Raw genomic sequence first — 25,906 nt, forward strand, 5'->3', positions numbered from 1 at the left:
CCAGAGGGGCAGGCGCAGAAATGGGGGCTAACCCACTTTCCTCCGCCGACCGGGAACGTCCGCGGCATGCTAATAAGGGCGGCGCATACTTTTCACCCGGGCGAAAGTACATAAAGTTGAACGGCTCCTGCCGCCACCGCCCCCGCCCTCTCCCTCGCCCTTGCCGCACACTCCCCTTGAGTGCCCCTCCCCACGCTCGAAATCGTTCATCATAAGCGCTGAGGCCGATCGGCATCCGCAGCAACTCCACATTACGATGGGCCTCGACTGTCCCGATGCACTCAGAAAAGAGGGAATTAAAAAATATCTCTCCAAAAAAGTATAATAAACATTTAATGTATAGGAATTATTATTATTAAATATTATATCAATATTATATCATATTTATTGCATATTATTATATTATATTTTATTTTTAATATTTTTAAAAACATGTTATATTTAAAATTAAATAATAATTGTAATGCTTAGTGTCAGTAAAAAAACATCTCCTTTATAGGATCTCTGACCTAAAGTTAAGTCTAAGATAAAGTAACTGGTATAACATCAGATAGAAAGTCAAGGCTTTTCTTCAGATTTTATTTTGAATTAATTAACTTAATGTACAGCATTCACATACACCTAATTATTTGATATCGACCCGATCTATTTATAACAAATTGGCTGTCAACATAAACATCTATCACGGACCACATGCCAATATAAAATAAATACTTATTCAGTCAAGGTGAGCAACACGGACAGAACTACTTTCTCTTCAGATAGCTAAACTTTTAATTTGTATTTTTTCTCTCAGTGAAAGACCTTGTCCTGACTTTGACTCTGGCCTCCGCCTGTCCATATCTGCGCCGTCGATCAATGCAAATTTCTGAGCTGATCAAACTGGCCAAGAGCAGCGGCAGCGGCAGCGGGAGCAGCAGCAGCAGCAACCTACGCAGCGGCAGCGGCTCAAGAATTATTATTAAATTCGATATAAATAATATTCGCAACCGCTGTGGCCCCCGCGCGATCCCCTCGGCCGGACAATCTGCTGATTAATAAAAGACGGCTGCCGTGGCAGAAGTTCCGAGATGGCCCGCGGTGCTTAAAAATTCTGAGGCATCTGTCAAGTCGAGCGAAGGTGAAGGTTTCGCGCAGGCGCAGCAGGACCTGGTCTGGAGATCTTGAGATCTGGGGATCTGGCGATCTGGCGGTCTGGGTATACGGGGATCGCGAACCCACAAACGTTTCGGGGGAACGCTTTGCATACGTGCGTGTATGTGACAGTCGCATAATAACGCTTCAATTAAGCCCAAGCGATTCCCTGACACGATTTTCCTTTGTGCGCTGGCCAAAAACTCCACTGCCAGATGCATATCAATAAGATCTGACGTCAATTTTGATAAGCGAACGCATATTATTATTGTTATTATTAGCCATATATACGCCCCTCGGCCCCTCTCGTAATAATCAGTGGCGTAGCGGAGGGGTGGAAGGTCTGAAAATCCCTTGGAGCATTTTGTCGGGTAGCTGACCGAGCCGAGCGGAGCGACGGATATCTGGCATATCGACATTCGCCAGCGAAAGATGAAATTCCTGGGAGCAACCACACACTGCCGCTGCTGCCCGGCACACCAACTCAGGGCCAAGAATAAAATAAGAATTATGCTTAAATTATGCAAGGCCCAACAATTTACAAAGTGATCGGTCGACCCCAACCCTTCGTTGCCCCCGGATCCTCTTTACATGGTGAATGGCAGGGAGAGCACGAAAACCAGGGCTGCGAAACCTGTGAATGTTCAAGGGAAGAATGGGATTCTCGAGTATCTTGATTATAATCATGATCATTCTTTCTTAAATACGCTTTTTGTAGAGATTCCAGGCACTTCATTCATTTAATAGTCTCTCCTTGTGAATGTTGGGTTTCGCTCTAAACTTTACTGGTTGAATATTAAATATTTTTAGGTTTTTATAAAAAGGCATGCCAATATACCTTTCAGTTTTTATCAAACTATCAAACTTAAGTTGATTAATTAAATTATCCAATTTTAATTTTTTTCTACTAATTTCTTTTTTAATGATTTTTTTTAAAGATTTCAGGATCATAAATAATCGTATTTCACAAACCTTTTCTTATATGTTCTTTTTTGATTGCAGCCCTTTATCGCAAACCTCATTCGCTTTCGCCCAGTGTACGATCGATTTGTGGAATAGATAAAACGTTGACGTTTTGATCGATATTTATGATTCTTTCGCATAAAGACCTACTCTATGGGGCGGGGGAACCCAGAACAACCTATGTCCTGCAGCCCAGCAGACAGAAGCTTTGGCATCAATGCAAAGGAGTGGGAGCAGCAGGAGTGCTGTGTGATTTAGGATTTCATTTGTTAGTTGGAGGCCAAAACAATTTCTTGCCTGTTGCCAAGCTGCATCTCTACCTCTCCCTCTCACTCCACTCGCCCTGTCTCTTTTTTTAAGGGCCCGGATTTTTTGTGGCGCATCCTGATCCGCTGCACTCTCCGAATACATTTGTAGTAATCACGTGTTATCGCCGCATTTGGACATTTTAAAAGGTCATAACTTAAAACCTTATCGGACGGACGGAGAGGCGAACGGAAAGAAAGAGACGCACAGCGAGTTCGAGTCCGAGTTTTGAGTTCGAGTGCGACATGCGACATGCAATGCAATCCAAAACGGAAAAAAAGGAAAAGCAGAGAACTGACTCGCCGAGAGACATCCAAAAGTAGCCGAAATTGAGCTGAAGGATAACACGAAATGCCAGCGGAGACAGCGGCGTTCCAGCACGCAAACTGCGGGCCAGGCGAGCGGGTAGAAGATCGGGCCAAGTCAAGTGGTGGCCCAAGGGGTGGGGCCACCATTACATTCCATTGAGCGCACTCCGATAATGAGCCCCCAACAAACACTGGAAAAACTCAGGGGAGTCCAGGAAAGTAAAACTTCCTAAAATCTGATTAAAAATAATAGATCTACATTTTGAAGATGTATTTACTGCAGAACGTATAATAACTAGGGATAAATGCAACAACACTACATGGTAGATACAAACTTGAAATTCATTTGAAAATTTAATCGTAAGAAAATAAATAAGAGTTGAAGAAACGGCTTGTTACTAGTAATTGAGCTAAGGATTGCCATAAAAAAAACAAATTACGCAGAAAAAAAATATGAAGTACTTTTCTTTACAAACAATCACATATGTTCAATTAAAAGTAGCGGTTGATTTTTCTGAGTGCGCTCACGCACACACTTTAATCGTCACAGGACACACTTTCTGGGGCCTTGTGGTGCGCTAAAAGCGAAATGATAAGCTGACAGCTCCGGAGTAAGTAGGCGACCGACCTTAGCCTCCTCCGCCTCCTGCCGCCCGCTTCCCTCAGGTCCGCTTCCTTTGGCGACGCCGGCATTTTATGATAGCTGCAGGGGGGCAGCCCATGCAACTGAATGGCCAATGAATCTCTGACTCCGAAATTGCGACCGCAGATGACTCACAAATACAGGCGTGCGATGGGATTCGCATTAGAGAGTAATTCCCAAAACGGGTCCCAGAAGCCGACAAGGGATTCTCCCCGTTCAAGATGGCCCATAAAATTATTTAAATTTTAACTTGAAATTGATTTTCGATTCCTTGAAAATTTGGGTAAAAAGCACTGGCTATTAAAGTTTTTATTTGCTTTAAAATGGATGTTTATAGGATAATATAATTCAGCTGAATTATAATAAACTTGTTTATTAATTATTGCAATAATCTTTTTCTTGATTAAATTAATTTCCAGGAAACAAAAACAAGGCTTTTTAAAATCATTCGATCTTGTTTTCGATCCAAATTAATTTAATTCGTTAGTTCAGGTGTTACACTACTGGTCAAAAGAATAAGTACACACGTTACACCCTCACTTGCTAAGAGATATCTCTATAGTTATTGAGGCCAGACCTCCCAAACCTTTTTATTTGGAAAGGTTATTCTGTTCTGCAATATTTAAATAAACAATGGATACAGTAAAACCTGTCTAATCCATGTTAGCCCTACATTTCTGCGATAGGTCGGTTTTGGTGTGGTCAAAATAATAAGTACACTTGTGTTACTTATAAATTTTAAAATATTAAATCTAGAATGGGGCTACGGTTAGTATTTTATCTTAAGTTAGGATCATGTTTATAAGAAGTCTGGGCCAATTGGACGATCCAAAAAGTTTCCAAGCCTGGATTTGTTTATTTTAAAGTCATCATCCATGCTAAAATCTGATTTGCAGCTTAAAAGGAACACTTAAAATTTACGTATGGCTTGTGATTCCCTAAAATTTCCTTAAAAATACTACTCTGAATAAATAAAATCGATTTGGAAAAAAATGAGTACTTACACCGTAAAAAATAAGGAAAAAGGGAAAATAAATAAGAAAAAACCAAAGTTACATGCGGTTTAAAATAGTTAAATTTTAAATCGCACAACGCTAGATATCTATACATAAATACAAATTGCCCGTCCATACAAGTTTGTATGAAATTCGTTTTTAACGATATAGCAGTTTTGTTATCGTGCACATCGTCAACAGCCATTTAATAATTTGTTGACCGATCTTTATGAAACATATCTCATTTTTTTAGTCATTTTATCTACTATCAAAATAAAAATAAAAAAATTAAGAATTTAAAATTTAACTTTTTTTTTTAAATTAAAACCGCATGTAACTTTGGTTTTTTCTTATTTATTTTCCCTTTTTCCTCATTTTTTACGGTGTAAGTACTCATTTTTTTCCAAATCGATTTTTTTTATTCAGAGTAGTATTTATAAGGAATTTCAGGGAATCAAAAGCCATACTTAAGTGTTAAGTGTTCCTTTTAAGCTGCAAATGAGATTTTAGCATGGATGATGACTTTGAAATAACCAAATCCAGGCTTGGAAACTTATTGGATCGTCCAATTGGCCCAGACTTCTTATAAACATGATCCTAACTTAAGATAAAATACTAACCGTAGCCCCATTCTAGATTTAATATTTTAAAATTTATAAGTAACACAAGTGTACTTATTATTTTGACCACACCAAAACCGACCTATCGCAGAAATGTAGGGCTAACATGGATTAGACAGGTTTTACTGTATCCATTGTTTATTTAAATATTGCAGAACAGAATAACCTTTCCAAGTAAAAAGGCTTGGGAGGTCTGGCCTCAATAACTATAGAGATATCTCTTAGCAAGTGAGGGTGTAACGTGTGTACTTATTCTTTTGACCAGTAGTGTATATCCCTTACTACTTTTCAATTTTAAAATTATCTTCAAAGGATCTATCCTTTCAAATGCCAAATGCCACTCAAGGTAAGACCCTAATACCCCCGCAGACCGCCTTTTATCCCTTTAGACATCTGCTTCAGTCTGTTACTGATCCTGTCCGTATTCTGTGCTATATTCCGACTTTCGCCAGCGGCACAGGTCCTTTCCCTTGGATCGATGAGCCGTGTAAATGGGATTCTACATTTCAGAGCGATAAGCCGAGAATGCCTGCTGGCTCGGATATCAAAGTACTTACGTTCCCAACAACGAAGATGCGCGCCAGGGGTAAAACAAGAAATAGTTGTTGTTGGTTGTACATTGTTACCAATTTTTATGGAGAAATGAGATACCCAAAGGTACGATCCGATTATCATATAGTTTTCCCCCAACTGACGCACTTTGTGTGTTGACATTCTCCGCTTTTCCCATTTCTTGTGACAATTTCTACGAAAACTCAATACAAACACAAACATATCGTCCCTAGATGATGCCTAAACACTCCCATTCAATGACAAACGTTAAATTTACGACAATGACCATTCGAGCAGGTAAAAAACTCAGGTGGATGGGGGATGGCTTGCCTTAGATTGCGAGTAGGGGAAGGGAAAGATGGCTATCGCACTGCGGACCGCAGTCGAAGTCGGGACAGATGACTCATCAAATTAGCGTCCGGGGCGCGGGCGATAAGCGACCATGCGAAGGATTAGGAGAGAGGATGAAAGGAGAATTTGATTGCTAGAAATTGTTCCCGAAATGTGCTCATATCATTTTACAAACAGTCGAAACCACTCGAGACTGCTATAGTATTGTAGTCTCCATTTGCTGGGAAATACCTGGATCTTTGGACCACCCTCACTGGCAGTCGAACATTGTCCAGCAATTATTAATTGCCAGAGATTTATATTTAGTTAATTGGGCTCGGTGGAGGGTTGAATTTGGGGACACCTATTATATGATACATGATATTTGAATAGCATGATATTTAAAAGGACAATAATTATGAAAACATAAGAATGATTTTAATTATAAAAGTATAATTGTAAAATTAGAATTAATTATATTCTAATCTGTAAGCTAATCCAAATCTGTAAGCTTTTTTCTTCAGTAGCTTACTCTGAAATTACAATATTGTTAGGGGTTCATTTCCTTAAGAAATACTTCCTTACTAAATAAATATATTAAATATTGTAGTAGTGTTTGCATTATTGCTATTTTGTGTTATTAATAGTAAACTTTAATATTACGTCTTATCTCCAAAATACTATCAAAGTTTCATTAATTATTTAATTGTTAACTCGATGACCATTGCAGTTATCACTCCATGTTTTAAGTTAGGTATAATATTGTTGTGTAAATATAATGCCTAATATTATTATATGAAGTTAAAGGTTATACTTCATTCGTCAGAATAAATCCCTGTTTGAGAGCCTGCTTTAATTTGGGACAGAACTGCGCCTCTTTCGCCTCCGCGATTCGCCTGTGTTTACAGTTATGGCTCGCAATTATCCGTTCAATTTGCACAGGAAGCTTTTGTCGCACAGTCGCGTTCGCGATAATCCGACAGCAAAATATGCGAACGTTAATTACGCTTTTGGCGAACCTCTTACGCACTCGATGCCTCGATGCAGATGCAGATGCAGATGCTCCTGCCCCTGTAGCTAACCACTTGCCACTTGGCCACCACTTGGTAGCACCGACTGACAACGATGCCTGACGGCAGATAATGCTGATCGCATGAATGATGGAAGGAATCGAGCGGGAATACGAGTTCTGTGATCGATTAGGGGGCCAATCCAGAATGCGGCAAAATGCAGAACCCCGAGCGAGGTTGATTGAAAGCTTGCAAATTGTTTGAAGCATCTGGGATCTGTGCGGAGTGGATCCGAATGGCTGCACTTATGGGCGGTGTCATTGGCCCGGCTCGCACTCAGCCACCCAGGTGGATGGAATGGGATGCAATGGGATGGGGTGGATAGTTGCCCACTGCCCCTCACTGCGCATGCATCCATTTGTCTTGACCCCAAAGTGCTGCATGCGGCGTTACTTTCGTTTCTGATTAATTTGGGCTAATTTGTTAAGTAATAACCGGGGTTTCCGAGGGTCCGCTCCAAACGAAGTTGTAAAAATAATATAAAAACAGTTTGAAACAAATCCCCGTGATCTTCATTGGGTCCCCAGCGATTTATTAACACTTAACCGCGCTCCGTTTCGATCAGATTGGACGCCCTTTGCGTAGGAGCCGAGGTCCAAAGTAGGGCGCCAAATTGTGCACGTCCCGGTCTGCGGGTAACTCCCCCGAATCTCCATTCCCCATTCTCGATCTTACCTCTTTGGAAATGAGCCGAGTGGAGTGCAGTTAAGCGGGTTTAGTATTTCGATTATTGACTGCAACGAGCAGCGGGTGGTGGATCATGTTGGTCGTCTTTAGGTGGAAATAAAGATGGAAATGGACTCGGTCCCAGAGTCCCTGCTTAATTGACAGCACCCAGGCAGCCAAGCAGGTCAGTGCGAACAGAGATGTGAGAGCCAATTGATGGGCCCAACAGGAGAAATCTTTCTTTTGTGGATAATCCCCAGTCTTGGACGTGCATATATGTATTTACATGGAATGGTTATTCTGCTGCCTTCGTGTTTTACGAAGATTAGGTTTTTTAAACCTGCCTAACCTCTGTGACTCTATCGCTTAAGATTTATGTGCGACTCTAAAGTATGTGTAGTGTTTTATGTTTTAGGTTGAGTCAAGCTTTCAAGTATTTTAGTGTAGAATGCAAATATACTTCACTGCCTAAGAAAGCCTCTTTGGAAATGTTTTATATGTTTCTATATTTTTTTACTACTTGCTTAAAAAATCCATTTGAATGAAAACCCAACCAAGATCACATCCGATATCTAGCGCCATATTAGTGTCAATTAATTTATGAGGAAAACAAGATAAGTGGATGGGAAGAGGGAACCTTTCAGCGGGCTTGCGAGCCCTCCAATCCTCCTGCCCAATGTGCCATGTCCGATTCCTAATTCACATGTCACGTTCATGTTCACGTTCCTCGGCCGTTGGGCCGCTGGAGTTGCAGTTTTTCGGTTGCGGTTGCCGCGGCTGAAGATTTGCGATAAACTGCGAGAACATGGTTACAAGACTCCCAGTCCGACTCCGACTCCAAGTCGAAGATGGAGTTGCAGATGGTAAACAAAGACGAGTAGCGCTGACTGATCGGCCGACACTCGGACCGACGGAGCGGTTTACACTCATAAAATTAAATCAACAACAATTTTATAATTTGGCGCATTAAATCAACTGTGGGCCGAGCCCAATAACCATCTCCATCTAGGCTGAGGCTGCCAACTGCGGTCGAGACCTCGGAAACCACCGACCAAACCGTCGGGGCCACGTAGCACATAATCGGGCGCGTGCAATCTTAATGGATAAATTATTGGGAGACGAGGTCTCCAGTCTCGGGACTCCGTACTCTCTGGACTCCCAGTTGCCGTCTCGGTTTCACTGAGGCTCTTTCTCTTCCGCCTAACAACAATTGGCGGTGTGTGTGCCCTCGTTATGACATAATCGCTTTTTAACTTAACGGGGCTGCGTAATATAATAATCATATATTAATTTGCCAAGTAGCAGGTGCCATGCGGTTACAGTAAGTGCCACAAATCATGGGGCATATTTATATATATATCCGTTTCTATAACAGTCTATAATTTTCAAGTGCCTATTATAGTCCCTATTTAATGGCTAATTTTCAGTACTTAAATAATCAAATTAAAAGGCATTTTAAATAGAATAAAAACATAAAAGCTTCAGGTAGATTACGATAAGTTCCCATGTAATAAGTAGTTCTGTTAATAGTCACTGATATATTTCAATTAAAGATAAGTGACCGTTCCTAGAGATGAGGGACACGCACTTTTTATATGGCTATGCCAATCTGTTCCTCGAGTGCATTCCACATGGAGCGATGCAGCTGCTCCTTCGCCTGTCAATTGGCTGGGGCTGCGGCATCGGGCTTCTGGCCGAGGAGTCGCGCCCAGCAATTAACACCCGCGATCCTGTGCGGCTTCCAGCACGCCCTCGACTTTTATTTGCCCAAATGGATAACCTCTAATTTGGCGAGGCTTTTTATTGCCAAGACCAGACTTCCCTTGCGAATCCCCTCTCCAGTTTAAAGACCCATCGCATGTTCCACTTAATGACACAGAGAACTCAGCATTTCGGTTTCGTTTGTTGGTTTGCTCTGTGATTTCGCTTGCCGGCATCGGCTTTTTGCGGATCTCGCCCGGTTATTGGGCCATTTAACGCCTTTAACGCTGGGCAGTCCGAAAATTGCCATTTCCATTTCATCCAAATGAGGTGTTTCAAATGATTCGTTTGCATTGCCCTGGTCTTCAATTAGCCGCACGCAATCGCAGAGTCAGGTGTCAGATGGCCGCCCCTTGAATGTGAACAAAAAAATCACTTTAATCATGAGTTTCATTGCGTTGTAGTCATAACTCAAAGATTTAGGATTAAAGAGTAAAAGTTGTGTGGTAAGAAATTGAACTTTCGGCACTCTTATTTAATAAATTGGCAAGCCGAAATGACTATTTGTTTAAATTCACAAAGAAAATCTTGTTACTGATGTTAACTGAAAATCTCTTAAGTATTCATCGTGGATATGTAATGCTTAAAGAAGCACTATGTACTTTACTAAAGTTATAACATTTATAAATAAAACTTTTAAATTTGTAGAATGGTTTGTAATAAAACTCCATATTTTTTGCTGTTTATTCATAGATCTTGTAGCATATGCTCCATATCCCTGAGTATTACTAGGTATCATACTCAATGATAACCGAACGGATTAAGGCGCCGCCATCCTCCCCCCCAAAAGCGAAAAGCCGGCTTTGGAGCTTAATTAATTACCTCAACTTATTTGACAGCCTTGAGCTGAGGCAACTATAAATAATAAAAGATTTTTAATAAATCATTTTGCGCACTGCAAGCGAGGACATGGACATGGTCTTCGACATGAACAATCGAGTGCACTCGCAGCCCTTCCCGCTCCTGCCCCCTCGATCCTGATCCTGGGACCAGGGTTTTGCATGCGTTTGATAAGCGGACATGGGCTGCAAGGAAAATAGCTTAATACGCGCCACCAGCTGGCTTCGAATCCGGGAGATATATGGGGACATCCAGGCAACAGGAGGCAGACGTCGGGGCTGCTGGTCTGGTATTTATAGTCGAAAAAATGGCCCAAAGGCCGAAATACTCGTACGCAAAAATAAATATCGAAGGATGCCCCTCGCCCTTCTGCTCCGGTCACCTTTCTCAATCGACCAATCGAAACTTCATCTACGTCGAGGCACGCACGATCCGTACACTGAGATTGAGTTATTTAGATGTTAATTATTAACACATTACCTTTCTTAAAATATATATAACATGAATTTATTAGGGACAACTATAAAAATGTTGGATATAAACTTCGTTTATAACATTTATTATTAAAATTATAAGTTTGGAACATGTGCTTTAAAGCTTCCTCTTAATATAAAAACTAAGTCGTTTTAGCAGCAACCCATAATTATAATTTTTCTCAGTGTAGAGCTCATAGAGGCCCTAGACGCAGCTCGTAATTACGAACCTGAAACGCGGCTATATTGGAAAATTCGCTTAACAAGCCAATAGACTGAGTTATGACGGAGTTGCCTGTCTCCGGCTTCTTGGTCTTCCTGGCCGTGGACCGTGGGCCATGGACTATATCCATTTACCCCCGTTTTCCCCTCGCTTTTCCCCGGCTTTCCACGGCCTGCCAGATGGGGCAGCTGTGGCAACCTCCAACGGCAGCAATTTGTTCTTGTTGTCGACTTTGCATGTCGCTGCCTGGTTGGCTGTCTGTCAGTTTGCTTGTTTTGCATGCCATCCCCAGTGAGTCCCTGCTCCTCCAGCTCCTTCTCCTTCGGTCCCGGAAACCCATTCCGGCGGCTGCTTTGGCCTCTCCCGACCAAAGTCGAGGTCCATGTTCGGTTCCATGTAAGCCTGCTGACAAAAACAATGTCAAGGGCCCAGACGCCGCCCTCTCGCCACTTCCGCTTGGCTTTCCCGCCTTGCTGTTCTGGGCCCGGTCAAGTGAGGTTCGCACCACCGGCTAACCAGATAGATAATCTCGCAAATGCCGCATTTGCTGTTCCATCGAGTAATTACACATTTCCCTAATTGAGCTGAAATTACCGCGGGAACCCGGCGATTGCAAGAACTTGAGTCTTTCGAGTGGTCGAAGGGCTGAAGGGAACTTCAGCTCAGACGACCAAGCCAATGAAAAAAAAGCGAGGGTTAGGGAGTTTCTCAAAGAGAGGGTTGAAGTTCTGAAATGAGAATGGTAAAGAAAACGATGTATTTAAAAACGAAGATTTATGACAAGGAGTAAAAGTAATTATAGTTGTAATAAAAAACTTTTAAAATATAAATAATAAGTAATAGATATTTTAGCTTGAAGAAAAAACTAGTTTATACGAAATTTTGCATTTCCCTAAGCCTTTCCAAGAGCAAGGTTGTTTTTATAAAGATCTTAATTTTCCTGCTCGTTACACAGAATATTTGTGGCATTAGGTGAAATGAATAAAATTGATTGAATAGCTTCCCACAAAACCTAAGCAAGAGTCTCCAATTTAGCCTGCATAAGTACGGTCTAAAAACGGCCTTCGCAGATTGTCTCCATAGATTCGGGTTTCGTGAATGCCTAAGAAATAGCATTGAATATACTTACAATTAACCCCTGGACAATTCGTGAATTTGGTTAACTATTTGGCATTGTTCGGATCTCTGATAGCCGCCTTTTCGGAGAGGGACGAGGGAGTCGCGCCAAGGCGAACATTTGCAAATGTCATAATTACATGAGATTTGATTAAATTTTTGTCGCGCCGGCCAAAAGTGAATGTCATTTGCAAATCAAACGGCTTTTGCTTTTATTTTGCGTTTTTATATTTCGTGCCTGGCATTTTTGGCGACACCGAATCGCATTTACATTCACCTGACGACGACAAAAATCGACACAAATGAGTCTGGTTTGCTGCGCTGCGCCAACCTGCTGCTGCCACCTGTTCCGCGAATGTGTGTGCAACACGCGGCGCATGATTAATGTGCCAAATTGCAAATTGCAGTGCGGCGTTTAACTGTCAATCAAAGCAGCTCCAAAGCCCGCATTCGATGTCGATACAAGACCCCGACAAACGTGCGTCATATCATTGAAATCGCACATGCACATGTTGTAAGGACACATCGTTTCACTAGACGAAAATTTAATCTATTGCTTAGAAGACGGCTGAAAAAGAATAACTTAAGTATTTGGTGTATTTAATTAAGTACAAAAAAATATTAAAAACTATAAAAGCCATCCCCATTTAAAACGTTATTTAAAGTATTTTAATCATATCTTTTGGTAACCTATAATCCGACTTAAATCATCTTAGAACATCTGCGATTATAGATTTAAATTTTGATACCGCTTTTAAAAGTGCTTAAAAGTCTTAAAAATAATTCAAGTTTAATGTCAAATTCCCATTTTATTTTCCTACAAAGGTTTTAAAAATTCGGTAAAAATATGTTTTTTTTGCCATCGCTTTTCCTTTTCCTCACCATACGGTTATAGTGTGAAAGGCTAAAATAATGGAAGTTGTTCCTTATAGAATTTCCTTAGGTAATTCCTCATTGAGTGCGACTCAAACTGTATTGAGCTTTGGTTGGCAACCACTGGAAACCATTCGGCTGGCAGGAGGAACCTCTGTGAGTGACTGAGGCGCGGCATTTGGCCCCATCTCGCATCTCATATTTCCAGATCGCCCGGATAGGCCGTCATCCTGTGGCAGCCACCGCAACAGTGGCATTCGGGGGGCAAGTGCCACACCTTTCGGCTCACCTCGAACGGCAGACAATTGGATTTGCTTGCCTGGCAGCGGCAATCAAACGAAATGAATTTTTGAATTTCATTAACTAAAAGCAAAGGCGGAAAGATGGCGACAAAATGCGACCACATTCGGGATTATCTCTGCGGTTGTCTGGGATCTGGATGGGATGGGATGAGGATCTTTGGGTCTGTGAGTCTCTGGAGGTGGAAGCGTTTACATCCAATTGCGGTTTGCCAGTCGGCGGTTTCCTATTCATTCCGTTCGAATGGCTCCGAGCTTCGAACTTCGAGCTCCGGCTGACAGGCCTGCTGACAGTTGCATTTGAATGCCGGGCGGCAGCTACTGGAAATTACAATTCACTATTAATTGAGCTACATTATCAATCAGCGTAAGCCGATCAGCGGGGGAATGTCCGAGGGTCTCCTAGCTGATCCCCCTTCCCCAAGGTAGAAGTCGAAAGCCAAACCCAAAACCAAAACAATCAAAAGCACAGCTGTCACACCTCCATCAAGAGCGATTTCTGTGTGCGCGGGCGGCGGGGGATTGGTACTCAGATTCGTATTGGGGATCACGATGATCGGCTTTTCGCCGGATGGATTGGATGTGACTCATCATCATCATCCCCGGTGATTCCTGTGGGATTGTCAACCCGCTGCTTCATTAATTTGCCTCAATGATTCTGCATTGATCGACGGCCGGATAAATCTTATTTCAAGTGAGATTTCCAAAGAAGTTCGTCTCGAATCAATTAATTGACTGGCTCGCCTAGGCCCGAAAACTCGTGGTTCTCCAGGGGGGATATGCACTCGGCGTACACACCCCGACATGCTCCAAAAAAGTTCTTTAACCTGTAAAAACATTGTGGCCGGCGATCGGCAAACGGCGATCTCTAGATCGCTTAATAAGCAGCCTAGCTGTCTGCTCTTCGGATCCCCGAAGATCCCCCTCTGCCCACCCCCGCGACTTCTGCACCATCCTGTTCTGTTCGGAGGCTCCAGCTCCTTTGTGGCTGCTCCGACACGGCAGTGAGAAAAATATTTCCTTTTTACGGAAAAATATTATTTTTTATAGATTAGGTAACAAAAAAGGCAACAGCAAACAGTCTTTATTCTTTATTTATATCCATTGTTTTAAAAGGCTTTATATATTTAAGAAGTGTAACCATAATGTATGTATCTAAATGTATCTAAAAGTGCTAGCAACTTAAAATATAAACTCTATAAGAAACGGAATTATTAAGATATATTTCTTAAGAATATTTATTTTTCTCCGTGTAGCTGCGGCACAGGAATCTGCACCGTTTTGAGCATAAATCGCCGCAGGGCATGCGCCCGATATGCGTTCAACTCACTGAACTTGCCACGACTCCTGTCCCTGCCCCAATACCCCTCCTCCGCCCGGCTCCTGATGCTCCTGCTCCTGCTCCCGCTTCCTTAGCTTCATCTGCTCCACCTACTTCAACTCCGACATCTCTCGACTGTTACAGTTTCGCGTTTCGCGTTGCGAGCTGCAAGTTGCGAGTTGCCCCGCCGACTGGCAAACATATATATTATTTAAATTTTTAAACGATTGATCGTCCTCCGCCTTGAGTGTGTGCCTGCCTCGCCCGCCTCCTTCTTCTCCTTCCTGCCTCGATCTCCTCGATCTCCTGTGGCATCGTGATAGTTTGAGTTATTTAGAGCTGGCTGCTTTATTGCTCGGGAGGAGTCGCTGCCCGACCGGCTGCATCCCCTCTCCAGGCTGAGGGCGTGTTCAGTTCTGGTCCACTCCGCGGTGCGTTCTCCGTGGCTTATAACAAAATGATTATGTTTTGCATATTGAGTGAAATTTGCATAAATGAGGAGGCCAGCAAGGTTGCAGCACGGCTAAAACCAACTAAAAACGCTCGTTGGAAAAAGGAATAAGGAAAGGCTGAATCAAAATTATATTCCTCTCTCTCCCTGGAAAAAAAGAAATCGGAATAGTGGATGGACTTAACTGCACTCAAATTATGGCCGATATCGTTGGGGGAGTGGGAGTCCCGATTGAATAAGTAATCCCTTTTGGGAAAAGGAAAGTGAGGCAATAAAGTGGATGGGCACAGTTTAATCGAGCAATCAATGGGGTTCTGAGGAGCAGACTATAATGGTTGGTATGAATTCAGAAGAGCAGAATATGGGGACTTTGTAAGTTCATATTAGGTTTTACAATATATCGTCTTAAACATATCTGCTAAGAATCGTAAAACGAACATAATTGCTCATTATTTTTATACCCTTGTAGAGGGTATTATAATTTCAGTCAGATGTTTGCAACGCAGTGAAGGAGACGTTTCCGACCACATAAAGTATATATATTCTTGATCAGCACCAATACCCGAGTCTATCTAGCCATGTCCTTCTGTCCCTCTGTCCGTTTCTATGCGAACTAGTCTCTCAGTTTTAAAGCTATCGCGATGAAACTTTCCCGAAAGTCTTCTTTCTATTGCAGGTAGTACATATGTCGGAGCCAGCCGGATCGGACCACTATATCTTAAGGCTCCCATAGGAATATTCAAACATATATAAGAAAATTCATTGTTACTTTGTAGGAAGTAGGCGTTTAAATTCTTGACTACTTAAAAACCAAATTCAAAAATAGAATCGCTGAATCTGGAATCCCTGGAACCAGTGCTGCCATTTTGTCCTTTTTCCGGACAGATCTGTCCTTTTTTTAACGGCTTTATCCGGAAAAAATTTCAAACATCCCCTATCCGGAAATCTGTCCTTTTTTTCAAAAATAAGGTTTTGAGTGTTATTTTTGCTAGTCGAAAGTGTATAAACCTGTTTTTCTGCCTTTCTAACCATCATTTTTATAGTTCGGCTCTTAAAAAATAATTTTTTTTACAAATTATTAAAGAGACGTAAAGCAGTCGATGGAGTTTCTTTATGGTACGATTTTTTCTGTAGCAAAAAAAAGAGGAAAACACAATTTCTCAATTTTTACTCTCTGCTTTTTTATCAGAAAAAAATTTCAACGACTCTTATTCGGGTTTGACGCAGATTAAATTTTTTTGTATTACCAATATAGTTACTTGAAATGCTTTTATTATTTTAATAATTTTAGATTATTACGTATACGCACAAAAATTTACCATGGTAAAATGATCAAACAAAGAAGGTTGTGAGTCGGGAGCAGTAGATCATTACATAATTGAATTTTATTTAAAATCACAGTAAATATATAACCCATTGGTAAAAACAGAAAAATGGAGGCGCATTTACTTTTGTCCTTTTTTTTGTCCTTTTTTTAAATTTTTTGTCCTTTTTTTCCCTGTTTTTTGTGGCTTATCTGTCCTGTTTTTCAAGCTAAGCGATGGCAGCACTGCCTGGAACTGCACCGAGTGAGTATTACTTTATCTGCAAGGGTATATAAGCTTCGGCTGGCCGAAGGTAGCTTCCTTTCTTGTTCTATAGTTTATTTCCATTCTTAAAAGAAAACATACCTTTTAAATACACACAGATATAATGTGTAAATATTTTATCTTTAAAGGTAAATCACTAAAGACTAGTTCGAGCTCAGCATGCAGTGTTAAATTATGCTAAACCTTTGCGATCTTTTAACACATTCCCCAGCAGTTTGCCGTTGAGGGAGTTAATGGAAAAAACGGGCATACATAATTTGTTGCATGTGTCAATTCTGAAAAAGGTTTTCTTTTTCTATACTTACTCTCCAGTCGGGGGCCGCTTCTTTTTATTTACCCACGCTCATTTAGCGCTTAGAATAACAATAATTAACATAAGAACAGAGTCACTTCCTTGGAACGTTAGCGTTTCGGCTGCTCTCCCCTGACTGCCTTTATTTTCTTCTTTTCGAGGCCTTTCACGTGGTTCGTGTGTGCTGAACGATGAGCGCTGAAGAAATTAAAATTGAAAATTCCTTTATTTCAATATTTTGACAGTGACTTGGCAGCGCCTCGTTAAGAAAAAACAAAATAAACTCCAGTTCGAGTTGGGGGCTCGTGAATCGAAACGAAACCAAACGAAACGAAACACTTTTCAGTTGTCTTTGCGACCAGCCCCGTTCTGAACTCCGATCCCCGAGTCGTCAGAATCGCTTTGGCCCGGTCATAAAAATGTGCCAAGTGCCAAGTGACCGGGTTGAGTGGCTGAACTTGTTACAGTTTCTTTCACCAGCTCGTTCGCTCTAGACTTTCTTTGTTGTGCAACTCGATTCTGTTTGCAGGTATGTGCTTTCGCCTCGCTGCCAAGAAACTATTGGTATTCTCGGTGGAAGGAAGGCGACAATTGCCATGCGCCAATGCAAATTGCCGATAAGTGCACTTGACTTCTCATATAAATTAATATTAATTATGCCACTGATTAGCCAAGCTCACATTCCAGGCGGACAAATAAGCCCACTAACGATATATATGCCCGGCTACTGAATCCAGTTCCATCGATCCATCGAGCTCGACTGCCTTGCGAATATATTTCGGTGTAAATCATTTGAATGCTTCAAAGGCGCCAATTGAATTTACGTATTGAGTAAAGCAAATGGAGTTCATGGTAGTCTATAGAAGTGGGAACACACTCTCGTTTTTCCATTTCGAATTGCACACTTCTCTTTTGAGTTTTAGTGTCAGGAAATTCAAAAGACTTAGGACACAAACTTGAAAGTGACTTTAGTTTTCGCGATATGTCTCCAAAATATGCCTTCAAAGTAAATTTATCGGAATGTTAAAAATAAAAATTTTGAACTTATTATATACAAAATACATTTTTTTAAAATGTAACAAAGTTAAGAGCTTTTATTTTATGGTTGTAAAATCGGTATAGCAAAAATGTTGCAAATTAAATGGATTGAAATTTGTTTGGAAACTTAATCAAACTGGGAATTTTTTATCCCAATATTATTTCAAAAATGTTTTTTGTCTTTCTATTAATTTTGCAATTATATCCAGAGATTTTTAGTGCAATTTTCATCAATTTACTTAAAGTAAAAGTTCAAAATTCCAATGCAGACTGGCAGGAGTTAGACTTGACAATACCCTGCCACCGCTTGAGATAAAGCCAAGTAAGCTCTCCGCGTCGATTGCCCCGACTGCGAATTCGCTTGTAAGTTTGCTTGTCCGACTAAATGCCTCGGTCGCTGCTGCTCGCCAGCTGGCCAGGTTGAATCTGAAACTCTGTCCGTCTATGGATGCTGTTCGCATTCATTCAATTGCATTTGACAGGCGTTTGGCCATAAAAATTATGCCACAACAACTCGGACTGCGAATTTGCATTTGCTTTTGCGCCAAACGGACATTGGCTCAAATTTATGACAACTTATCGCCCTGGCACTCGACTCGACTGGAAGCCAGAGTCAGATATATTGATATAGTTTCTGATCCGAAAGGCAGACGCTCGTGGGCGGCGCTGGCGACATTTCGCTTTCATTCGCAATTAGAATATGGAAATGGGAAATGCGCTGAGTGTAAAAATAGATCGAGCCGCCGACTGGCGCCGCTTGCCGAGATCTGTCTATGACTTTGACCCGTCTACACACGACTGCACGAGTTCGGTTTCGCTTACCCCGAAACGATGGGACGGAAAAACAAAGGAAAAGTTTCCCTTCGGCCAGACGAAATTTGTCAAAGTCGATTTCAAAGAAGTTTGTCAAAAGCGGATGCAAGTGAAATCGATACCAGCGCGTCTTTGTCAGGGCCGAAAAGTAAAATAAAAATGAAATATTACAATAGGAAGAACGGGCGACGGAGCCGGAGGAAGGTGTGAAAAGGTCGTCGTGCCATTTAGGGACCGCAATCTTCGAGCGATCTGAGAAAGAGACCCACTCAGATGCAAAGCCCGAGGATTGAGGCGGCGGGGCTGCATTTCGGACGATTGCCCGACTTTTCAGATATCCGATGCCGGCTGAATTTTAACAGCTCGTTAAGCCGAGCCAGCAGTTGTTAGAAGGCATTTCTGCGATCGCGAAACCGCAGAGCACTAAAAACTCTACGTACAAGGGGCTTAAAAGTTTTATTATAAATGCCTTTATGTGGCTTTTTACATGCTTATTGGTTATGTTTTGTTTTTTAATTAATTTCTGCCATGTTTTACAAATCTTTAACGATAACAATACATATTTGTTGCTTAAATAACAAAGGAGGAGTTTTCATAACTATATTACATAATGGGGTTTCGTAGGTCTATTCTTCGGAGCATAATTGAGATTTTAATTTTTATTTTTAGTATTTCATAATACTTATGGTCTTATTGTTGTAAATTCTTATAAAAATGCCAATTTTGTTAAACATTGTTAAAGGAAATGTTTATTTGTTTTATAATAAAAGGCTCGTTCACTCTTTTAAACTTAAAGCAATTTAAGATTTATTTAAAATTTATTTACATCATAAAAGAAATATATTTAAAAATTGTTTTTTCAATTAAATTTATTTAGTTTTATATCTTGTATTGTTTTTTGTTTTTCTTACCCTCTCCCTGTTTCAAGATACCCTAAGGCTTCCATCTTACCTTACTGGGTAGAAAGTGGACTCTTTTCCTTGGCTTCTGCTGCATTCCCAGACAATCTCCTGCAGGGGAACTGTCGCGTCAGCACTCCCCACTATCCGATCGCCATTCCCGGGAGCCGCTCATCTAATCTGTTTGGTGTTAAGTCCAGGCGAGCATATGTAATTCGATTGTTTACATGCGAGTGGCTTCAAAACGCTTGGCAAAATGACAGAAGCAAAGGAGTGGAACTGCAGGGGGAGCCGGCGAATTGAATATATTAAGCGAAAGCCAAAGTGGCATGTGCTCGGGTGAAATTTCCTCGAGTGGGAGGGGAGTTGCTGTGGCCGCCCGTCAATCTATCATTTCATTAAATACGACCCAACCCCCGGACGTTCGGGTTCTGGTTTGTCCGTCAGTCTCCTGAGAATTGTGTCGCGGCCCTGACGATGACGACGATGATGGAGGCGTCGTCTGGGTTGTCCTGGAAGATGCGTTTCACTCATATCCGGTTAAAAATTCACACCTCAGAACCCGACCAACCGACCAACCGACCGACCGAGAGACCAAGAGACCGACCACGAGGTAAAGTCGCTCGGGGGTACCGGGGTTCCTGGGATTGGGATTGGGACTGGGGACTGCACTCTCTTTCTCACCCTCGCTCCTTATCCACCTTGTTGCTGGTGGCGTATTAAATTTCAAGAACTGGAGAGGTAAAAAGGGGCTTGTGGGGCGGGGCGCAAGTAAATGCCAGAAATCTTGCAGATTCGTGGCGTAAAATTATGAAAATTATGTCTGACACATCCTGCTGTCTGCTTAAGGTCTTTGTTTATCCTGGCTGAGCGGCAAAAAAGGAAGCGCCTCCAACACTCCAAACATGCCACAGACAGGTAATGGCGACAGCAACAACAACAACAACATCGCCACCACTGGAACCGGTGTTATTTGCATAAGTTGCTCGTGTCTCCGATTCCTTTATGCGACAAAGTTCGCTGCTTAAGTCTTTCGTTTTCTGGATCTGGTGGGATTCGGTAACAAGGAGTTGGAGGGCCATGTTGGACAATTGAAAGTGAGAAGCGAACTTAGCAGGGATAAATACTTGTTCTCATGCCCCGACACGAATCAATTAAAATTATGTTCAAAGCGCTAAATGTTATTTTAAATATAAAAAAGGAATAAAAAAAACTTTTGTGAAAATGAAACAAAATTGATTGCTATGAATTTGATTCGCTTTTAGTGATTGTTAAATTGGTTTTAGAAAATATTTTTAATAGTTACTATTCCCAAGAGCCTTACAAGTCCATTATTAATCGTTAATAGTAATTTACGAAGGATTAAAGCTACTTTAACAATTTTATGTTGATTGTTAATGCCTTTCGTAATATTGAAATACACATTTTGCCAATTATTCGACTTCATCATATCAACAGTGATGTTTTTTGGCTACGTTCCTCTTTTTTCGATGGTTTCACGGTCGCATAATCTATCAAATGACCGATCCCCAGCCATCATCAATTCATTGACTGCGCCCAGTTTGCTGTTTTGGCCTTGCTTGGGTCACCGCAGCTAATTGAGTCATAGTCAGATCCGCATCCACATCCACTTCCAGACCAAGACCAATGGAGCCGAGTCAGCGGGAGGAACAACAAACACAAATTAACCGCAATAAAAATATTCGCATTGGTCAGGGACACTCAGTTCCACTCAGACGAGCACCTAAAACCAAAAGGAGCAAAATTAAAGATCGGTGTGAGAGCGGGCCACAAATAAAATCCATTAGGTGGCAGGTACCACGACATATACATATAGTATGCGGCGATGTCGTGCGAGGATAGCCTGCCTGCCCCATCATGGTCTGGGAATCTGGCGGAGTTTCGGCTGAGATTTGTCATTGTTAGACGGGTTTTCGGAGCTTGGATATTCAAAGTTGTGGCCTGGGCTTGTGTGTGGGTGCTTTATGGCCAGAGTGTCGCTAATTCCTGGAATCCCGACTCAAGGTTAGGTCCATTCATAAGCGACTGTTGAAGCTGGTTTGCGGATATGGGGATCTTGGATGTGGATCACACATTTATGGCCATCAAACAGGCCGCCCAACCAGCGGACCACCCACCGATGTGGCCTCCCCTGATCCGGCTGAGCCGCAGTTGCAGTTGCAATCGGCATCAGAAGTGTTGCAATGAGGCATTTACAATAGCAAACGAGTTAATTACCACTGCGAGCGACTCGAGCGGATCCAGCGGCTCCAACACATGCCCCGACCTTATAGAGGAGGCCCAGCCTGACAGCTCCGCCTGGCATCGGTATCCCGAGTCGGGGCAGTGGCACTGAAGCTGCTTTGCCAATCTGCCGCATTGATCGAGCAACCGATCTGCGATTGCGTTTACGTTTGGCCCTCTCCCGCCGCTCTTCTTTTTAAGTTTTCGCTTCATTTTTATCCTCTTTTATTTTATTTTATTTTACTTTATTTGCTGTTGTTTTCTTGCGCCTGCGCGTGTTCAAATTGTCCAAAGCGTAACAATTTAATATCGCTGTGCCGCAGCCAGTGCCAAGTGAGCCAAGGAGCAAACAGCGGTCGGCATCTGCATCTGCATAGTCGGGCTCAAGCTGCCAGACAAAGATTCACTGAAAAAAAGGGGGAAAAAAGAGAATACCTGGAAAATTAGATAAAATTATATACCGCCTAATTAGTGCTTAAAATATAAATTTAAAATATTAAAATAAATATGCAAAATATCTAACAATGAATAAGATAATGGAAAAATAAATACAAGAATATAAATAAATGAAAAAGTAGAAAAAAAACCCTCTATTATAGTTTAATGAATATTTTAAAAAATAAAAGTTACTACAATTCTCTATTATAATAAATGTATTCAAAAACAATTTTATTGCTTCTTATTATACTTAGGTATTCCATAATATTTTCTAATTATATTTACCTACTATAAAATAAATATGAATGATTATACTTCTGAATTAAGTAAATAATAAAAAAAGCTAAAATTTTCTCAGTGTAGTCTCACATTAACTGGCGGCTGCAACTTGTTGCTGCCACTGCTGCCACTTGCTTCGCTCGCTGCTCCGCGGCAGCATGTTTAACGTATCCGTATACGTATTTCGTATTTTATTTAATTGATTTTTCTGCACCGCACATGCATTGGCCATTAATTCATTTATTTATTTAGCGCTCGCCTTCGACACTGAGCACTTCCAGTGAGCGAGGATGGTTTGGGTATGGATAGGGGTATGGGAATGGGATGGGTTGGTGGTACTCGGTGGATTGTCGATGAATTAATCGTGCTTAACACCATTCCTGGCATTTTGTGGCAGTGCCACAGCTCCTAGAAAAGATAGTAGCTGGGATGGGGAAATGGAGAGAGGGGGGAGCTGGATCGGAAGCACTTAGCATTTGTGTATTATGGGACCCGGTCTGGTATGCATGCGTCATTATCGCGCCTTGCATCATTAATAAGGCCAAAAGCAGGCAGTCAGCCAGCCAGAAACAAAGCAAAACAAAACCCAAACCCAAACCGAGTCGAAACCGCACAAATAAATGTTCATTCTCGATTTCGTCGGACGGCGAAAATGTTTTTGTGATCACCCCCGCTCCTTGTTCCTCCAGCACCAAGTTCTCAGCCAGATTTTGGGTTCGTCGCGAAATCTTCCGTCAAGGTCAAGGCTGCCTGCGATACCGATACCGGGACTCAAAGCGAATCCGATGCCGCTCCAGCGAAGGTGATAAATGAAGTGTCTCCGCGCGAAATGCCCACAAATCACACCAGAGTCAGAGTCACAGTCCCCGATCCGTTCCGTTCCGATCAGCCGAAGTTCAAGTTCGCCTTGAATGCAGAAACGCAGGCAAAATAATATTGAATATCAGCTAAAAGCATTTCACAATCCCCAACGCCGGAAAGAATTTGCATGAGCCAGCGATTGGACCTCCAAAACAAATAATGAAATAAAAATTAATGTTTTGATGGGACGGAATGACCAGAGCAATTTGTGAACAATCGCATTAACAGCACTCCCAAATTTACAACGGTTTTGACTTTTGAACTCACGGTCTTTTAATGGTTTCTCAATCAACACAAAAAAGGTAAATAAATATAAATAAGTGAACCGGTTAAAAATTTAGCAAAAGCAAGCTTACTTAATTGAAATACTTTTTATTTACTGAATGTTTTTATTAGACTCTGCTAGTTATTTAATTTCGTTTTTCTTAAATAATAAAAAATTGCCAAAAAAGGATTTATTATACAGACGGCTGTCTTTTGAAAGATAAGTTTATAGTTTACAAACCTTTAAATTATATTTCTTACCCATTGCTATGTTTTGTATATCTTTCAAGTTATAAATTAAGTTTATTTGTTTGTCCAAAGTCTTTTCTTTACAAAAATCGATGAAATATATCATCGATGTTGGTTTAGTTATTTGTTAATTAGCAATCCCTTGCAGCCTATGTATCGCTCCTTGGTCCGCGTACATAATATGTATACTATAAAAAAAATTATATAAATTTAAGAGGGAGCAAAACAGCGACAGACAGCCAGAAAAAAACAAAAGGAAAGAAAGAGACAGAGCGAAAGAGAGACGAAAAAAATTCCTACTTAAGTGCTTTTAATTATCCCAAAGAATTCTTTGGTATTCTGAGTTTGGTATCCTTGTTTGTCATCATCGTCATACTTGGCCTGTCTTGGGCTGGGGTCTTCAGTTTTAGTTTCGGTTCGGGCTCTGAGTTCTGAGTTCTCCATTCTCCGGTCTTGGGCCTTAAAATTACAGGCGCGTTTGTATGTCGGCTATTCGGGGTTTTTGCTGTCTGCGGCGGCGATCCAGGTTCAGGTTCAGGTTGGGGTTCGGGATCGGAATCGGGATCGGGTCCTCATCCGAGTCCAGGGTTCCACTTCCAGGCAGCCATAAAAGGGGAATAGCAAAGCGATATCTTCGGTGGCAGCGGCGGCAGAATGACAGTGGATCGATGCGTGCGCATATGGGCGATACAATACCCAATACATAAGGCATACGGCATACGGCAAATTCATATTGCCGGTGAAAGGGAAAGTCGTCGCAGTTCTGGCCTTCTTCCCACACAGTCCCACGTCCCGTGGAAACCAGTCTGAGTCATTCGCCAGGAGGAGCGGAGTGCGGTGGCGATGCGTTTGGGGAATTCGCTGATTCGGTGGCGACATCAACGGGCGGCATCAGTGGCGGCATAGTGCGTACTTCCTGGAAACCTATCTCTCTTCCAGGCTCGGATCCCACAATTATGAGCCGCCGTTAGAGCCGGGTTTCCCACTCCATGCCCCACGCCACCAACCGCCAGATGTCAATGAAGCATGCAACTGCCACCACCGCTTATCGCGCCTCGGAGCTTTGGCTTTCTCAAGAGAAATGCCAGTGGAAGAGGCTGCAGCTCGAGGATCGCCGGTGTGCTGGAGCTGGAGATCAAGTTGATTGAAGTGCCTTTCGAAACGGAATACAAACATGCGGAGTAGAACGAACGAAAGGCTCTGCCGTAGGAAGTGCAAACACACTGTGAAGGGATGCTACGAAAATATTGTCTTTGGTCTCCCAAAAGGGTCCTTCCATCGCCCTAAAACTGAACGAAATGAGCAACGTGGCCGGCACTTCATTGGCCAGAAACACAGGCCAGGTCCAAAACCAACACACCACCAAGTGCCTGGTGCTCGACACGAGGATGTGGATGTGGATGCAGCATGGATGTGGCTGTAACTGTGGAGGACTGCAGCCAGAGGACGAGGATCGAGAATGGATGGCGAATGGCGGATGGATGGGCCCCCAGCCAAGATGTGCCAAGTCAGCGTGATCTGCGCAAAGTGACGAGTTTTTAATGAATTTGTTTAACTCAGGTCAGGCCGTGGCACCTAGTACTAAAGCCACAGACCCTGCGTCTGGCTACAAATCTGATTCTGACCCGAAACAGTGGTTGCGAGGGTTCTAAAATGAGATAAACTAGGTGAGAACCAGGAAAATCGTTGGAAATCATGGTTTATGTTTGGAAATAATTCAATCAATCCAATCCATTTGATTTAAAACACTCCTTTTTTCGCATATAATATAATTAAAAGAATGAAAATATTTACTTATATTTAAAAATAACAAAATTCAACAAAATAATTTTTTCATATTTTAGTTTTTATTTTTTTAATTTGATTTCATTTGACTTTATAAATTAAATAAATCAATAAAGTACCTAGTAAGAAACAGTCTCAGGACTTTATTCGAGCAGTCTGTATATATTTATCAGCATCCCTGGAACCACTGTGTCTCCTGCTGTCTGCAGAG

The 25,906-nt window shown here is 41.8% G+C and overlaps 1 protein-coding gene across 1 annotated transcript; it reads left to right on the forward strand.

Annotated features, from left to right (window-relative positions):
- Positions 1-858: 858 nt before the first annotated feature.
- LOC123003419 (uncharacterized) lies at positions 859-25,427 on the forward strand. The gene is given in 3 exon segments (XM_044395935.1): positions 859-998; positions 1,000-1,249; positions 25,179-25,427. Coding segments are annotated over 3 exon segments (639 nt in total).
- The last annotated feature ends 479 nt before the right edge of the window (positions 25,428-25,906 follow it).

The sequence above is a fragment of the Drosophila takahashii genome, chromosome 2R, assembly GCF_030179915.1.
Source record: "Drosophila takahashii strain IR98-3 E-12201 chromosome 2R, DtakHiC1v2, whole genome shotgun sequence".
NCBI classification, from domain to species: Eukaryota; Metazoa; Arthropoda; class Insecta; order Diptera; family Drosophilidae; genus Drosophila; species Drosophila takahashii.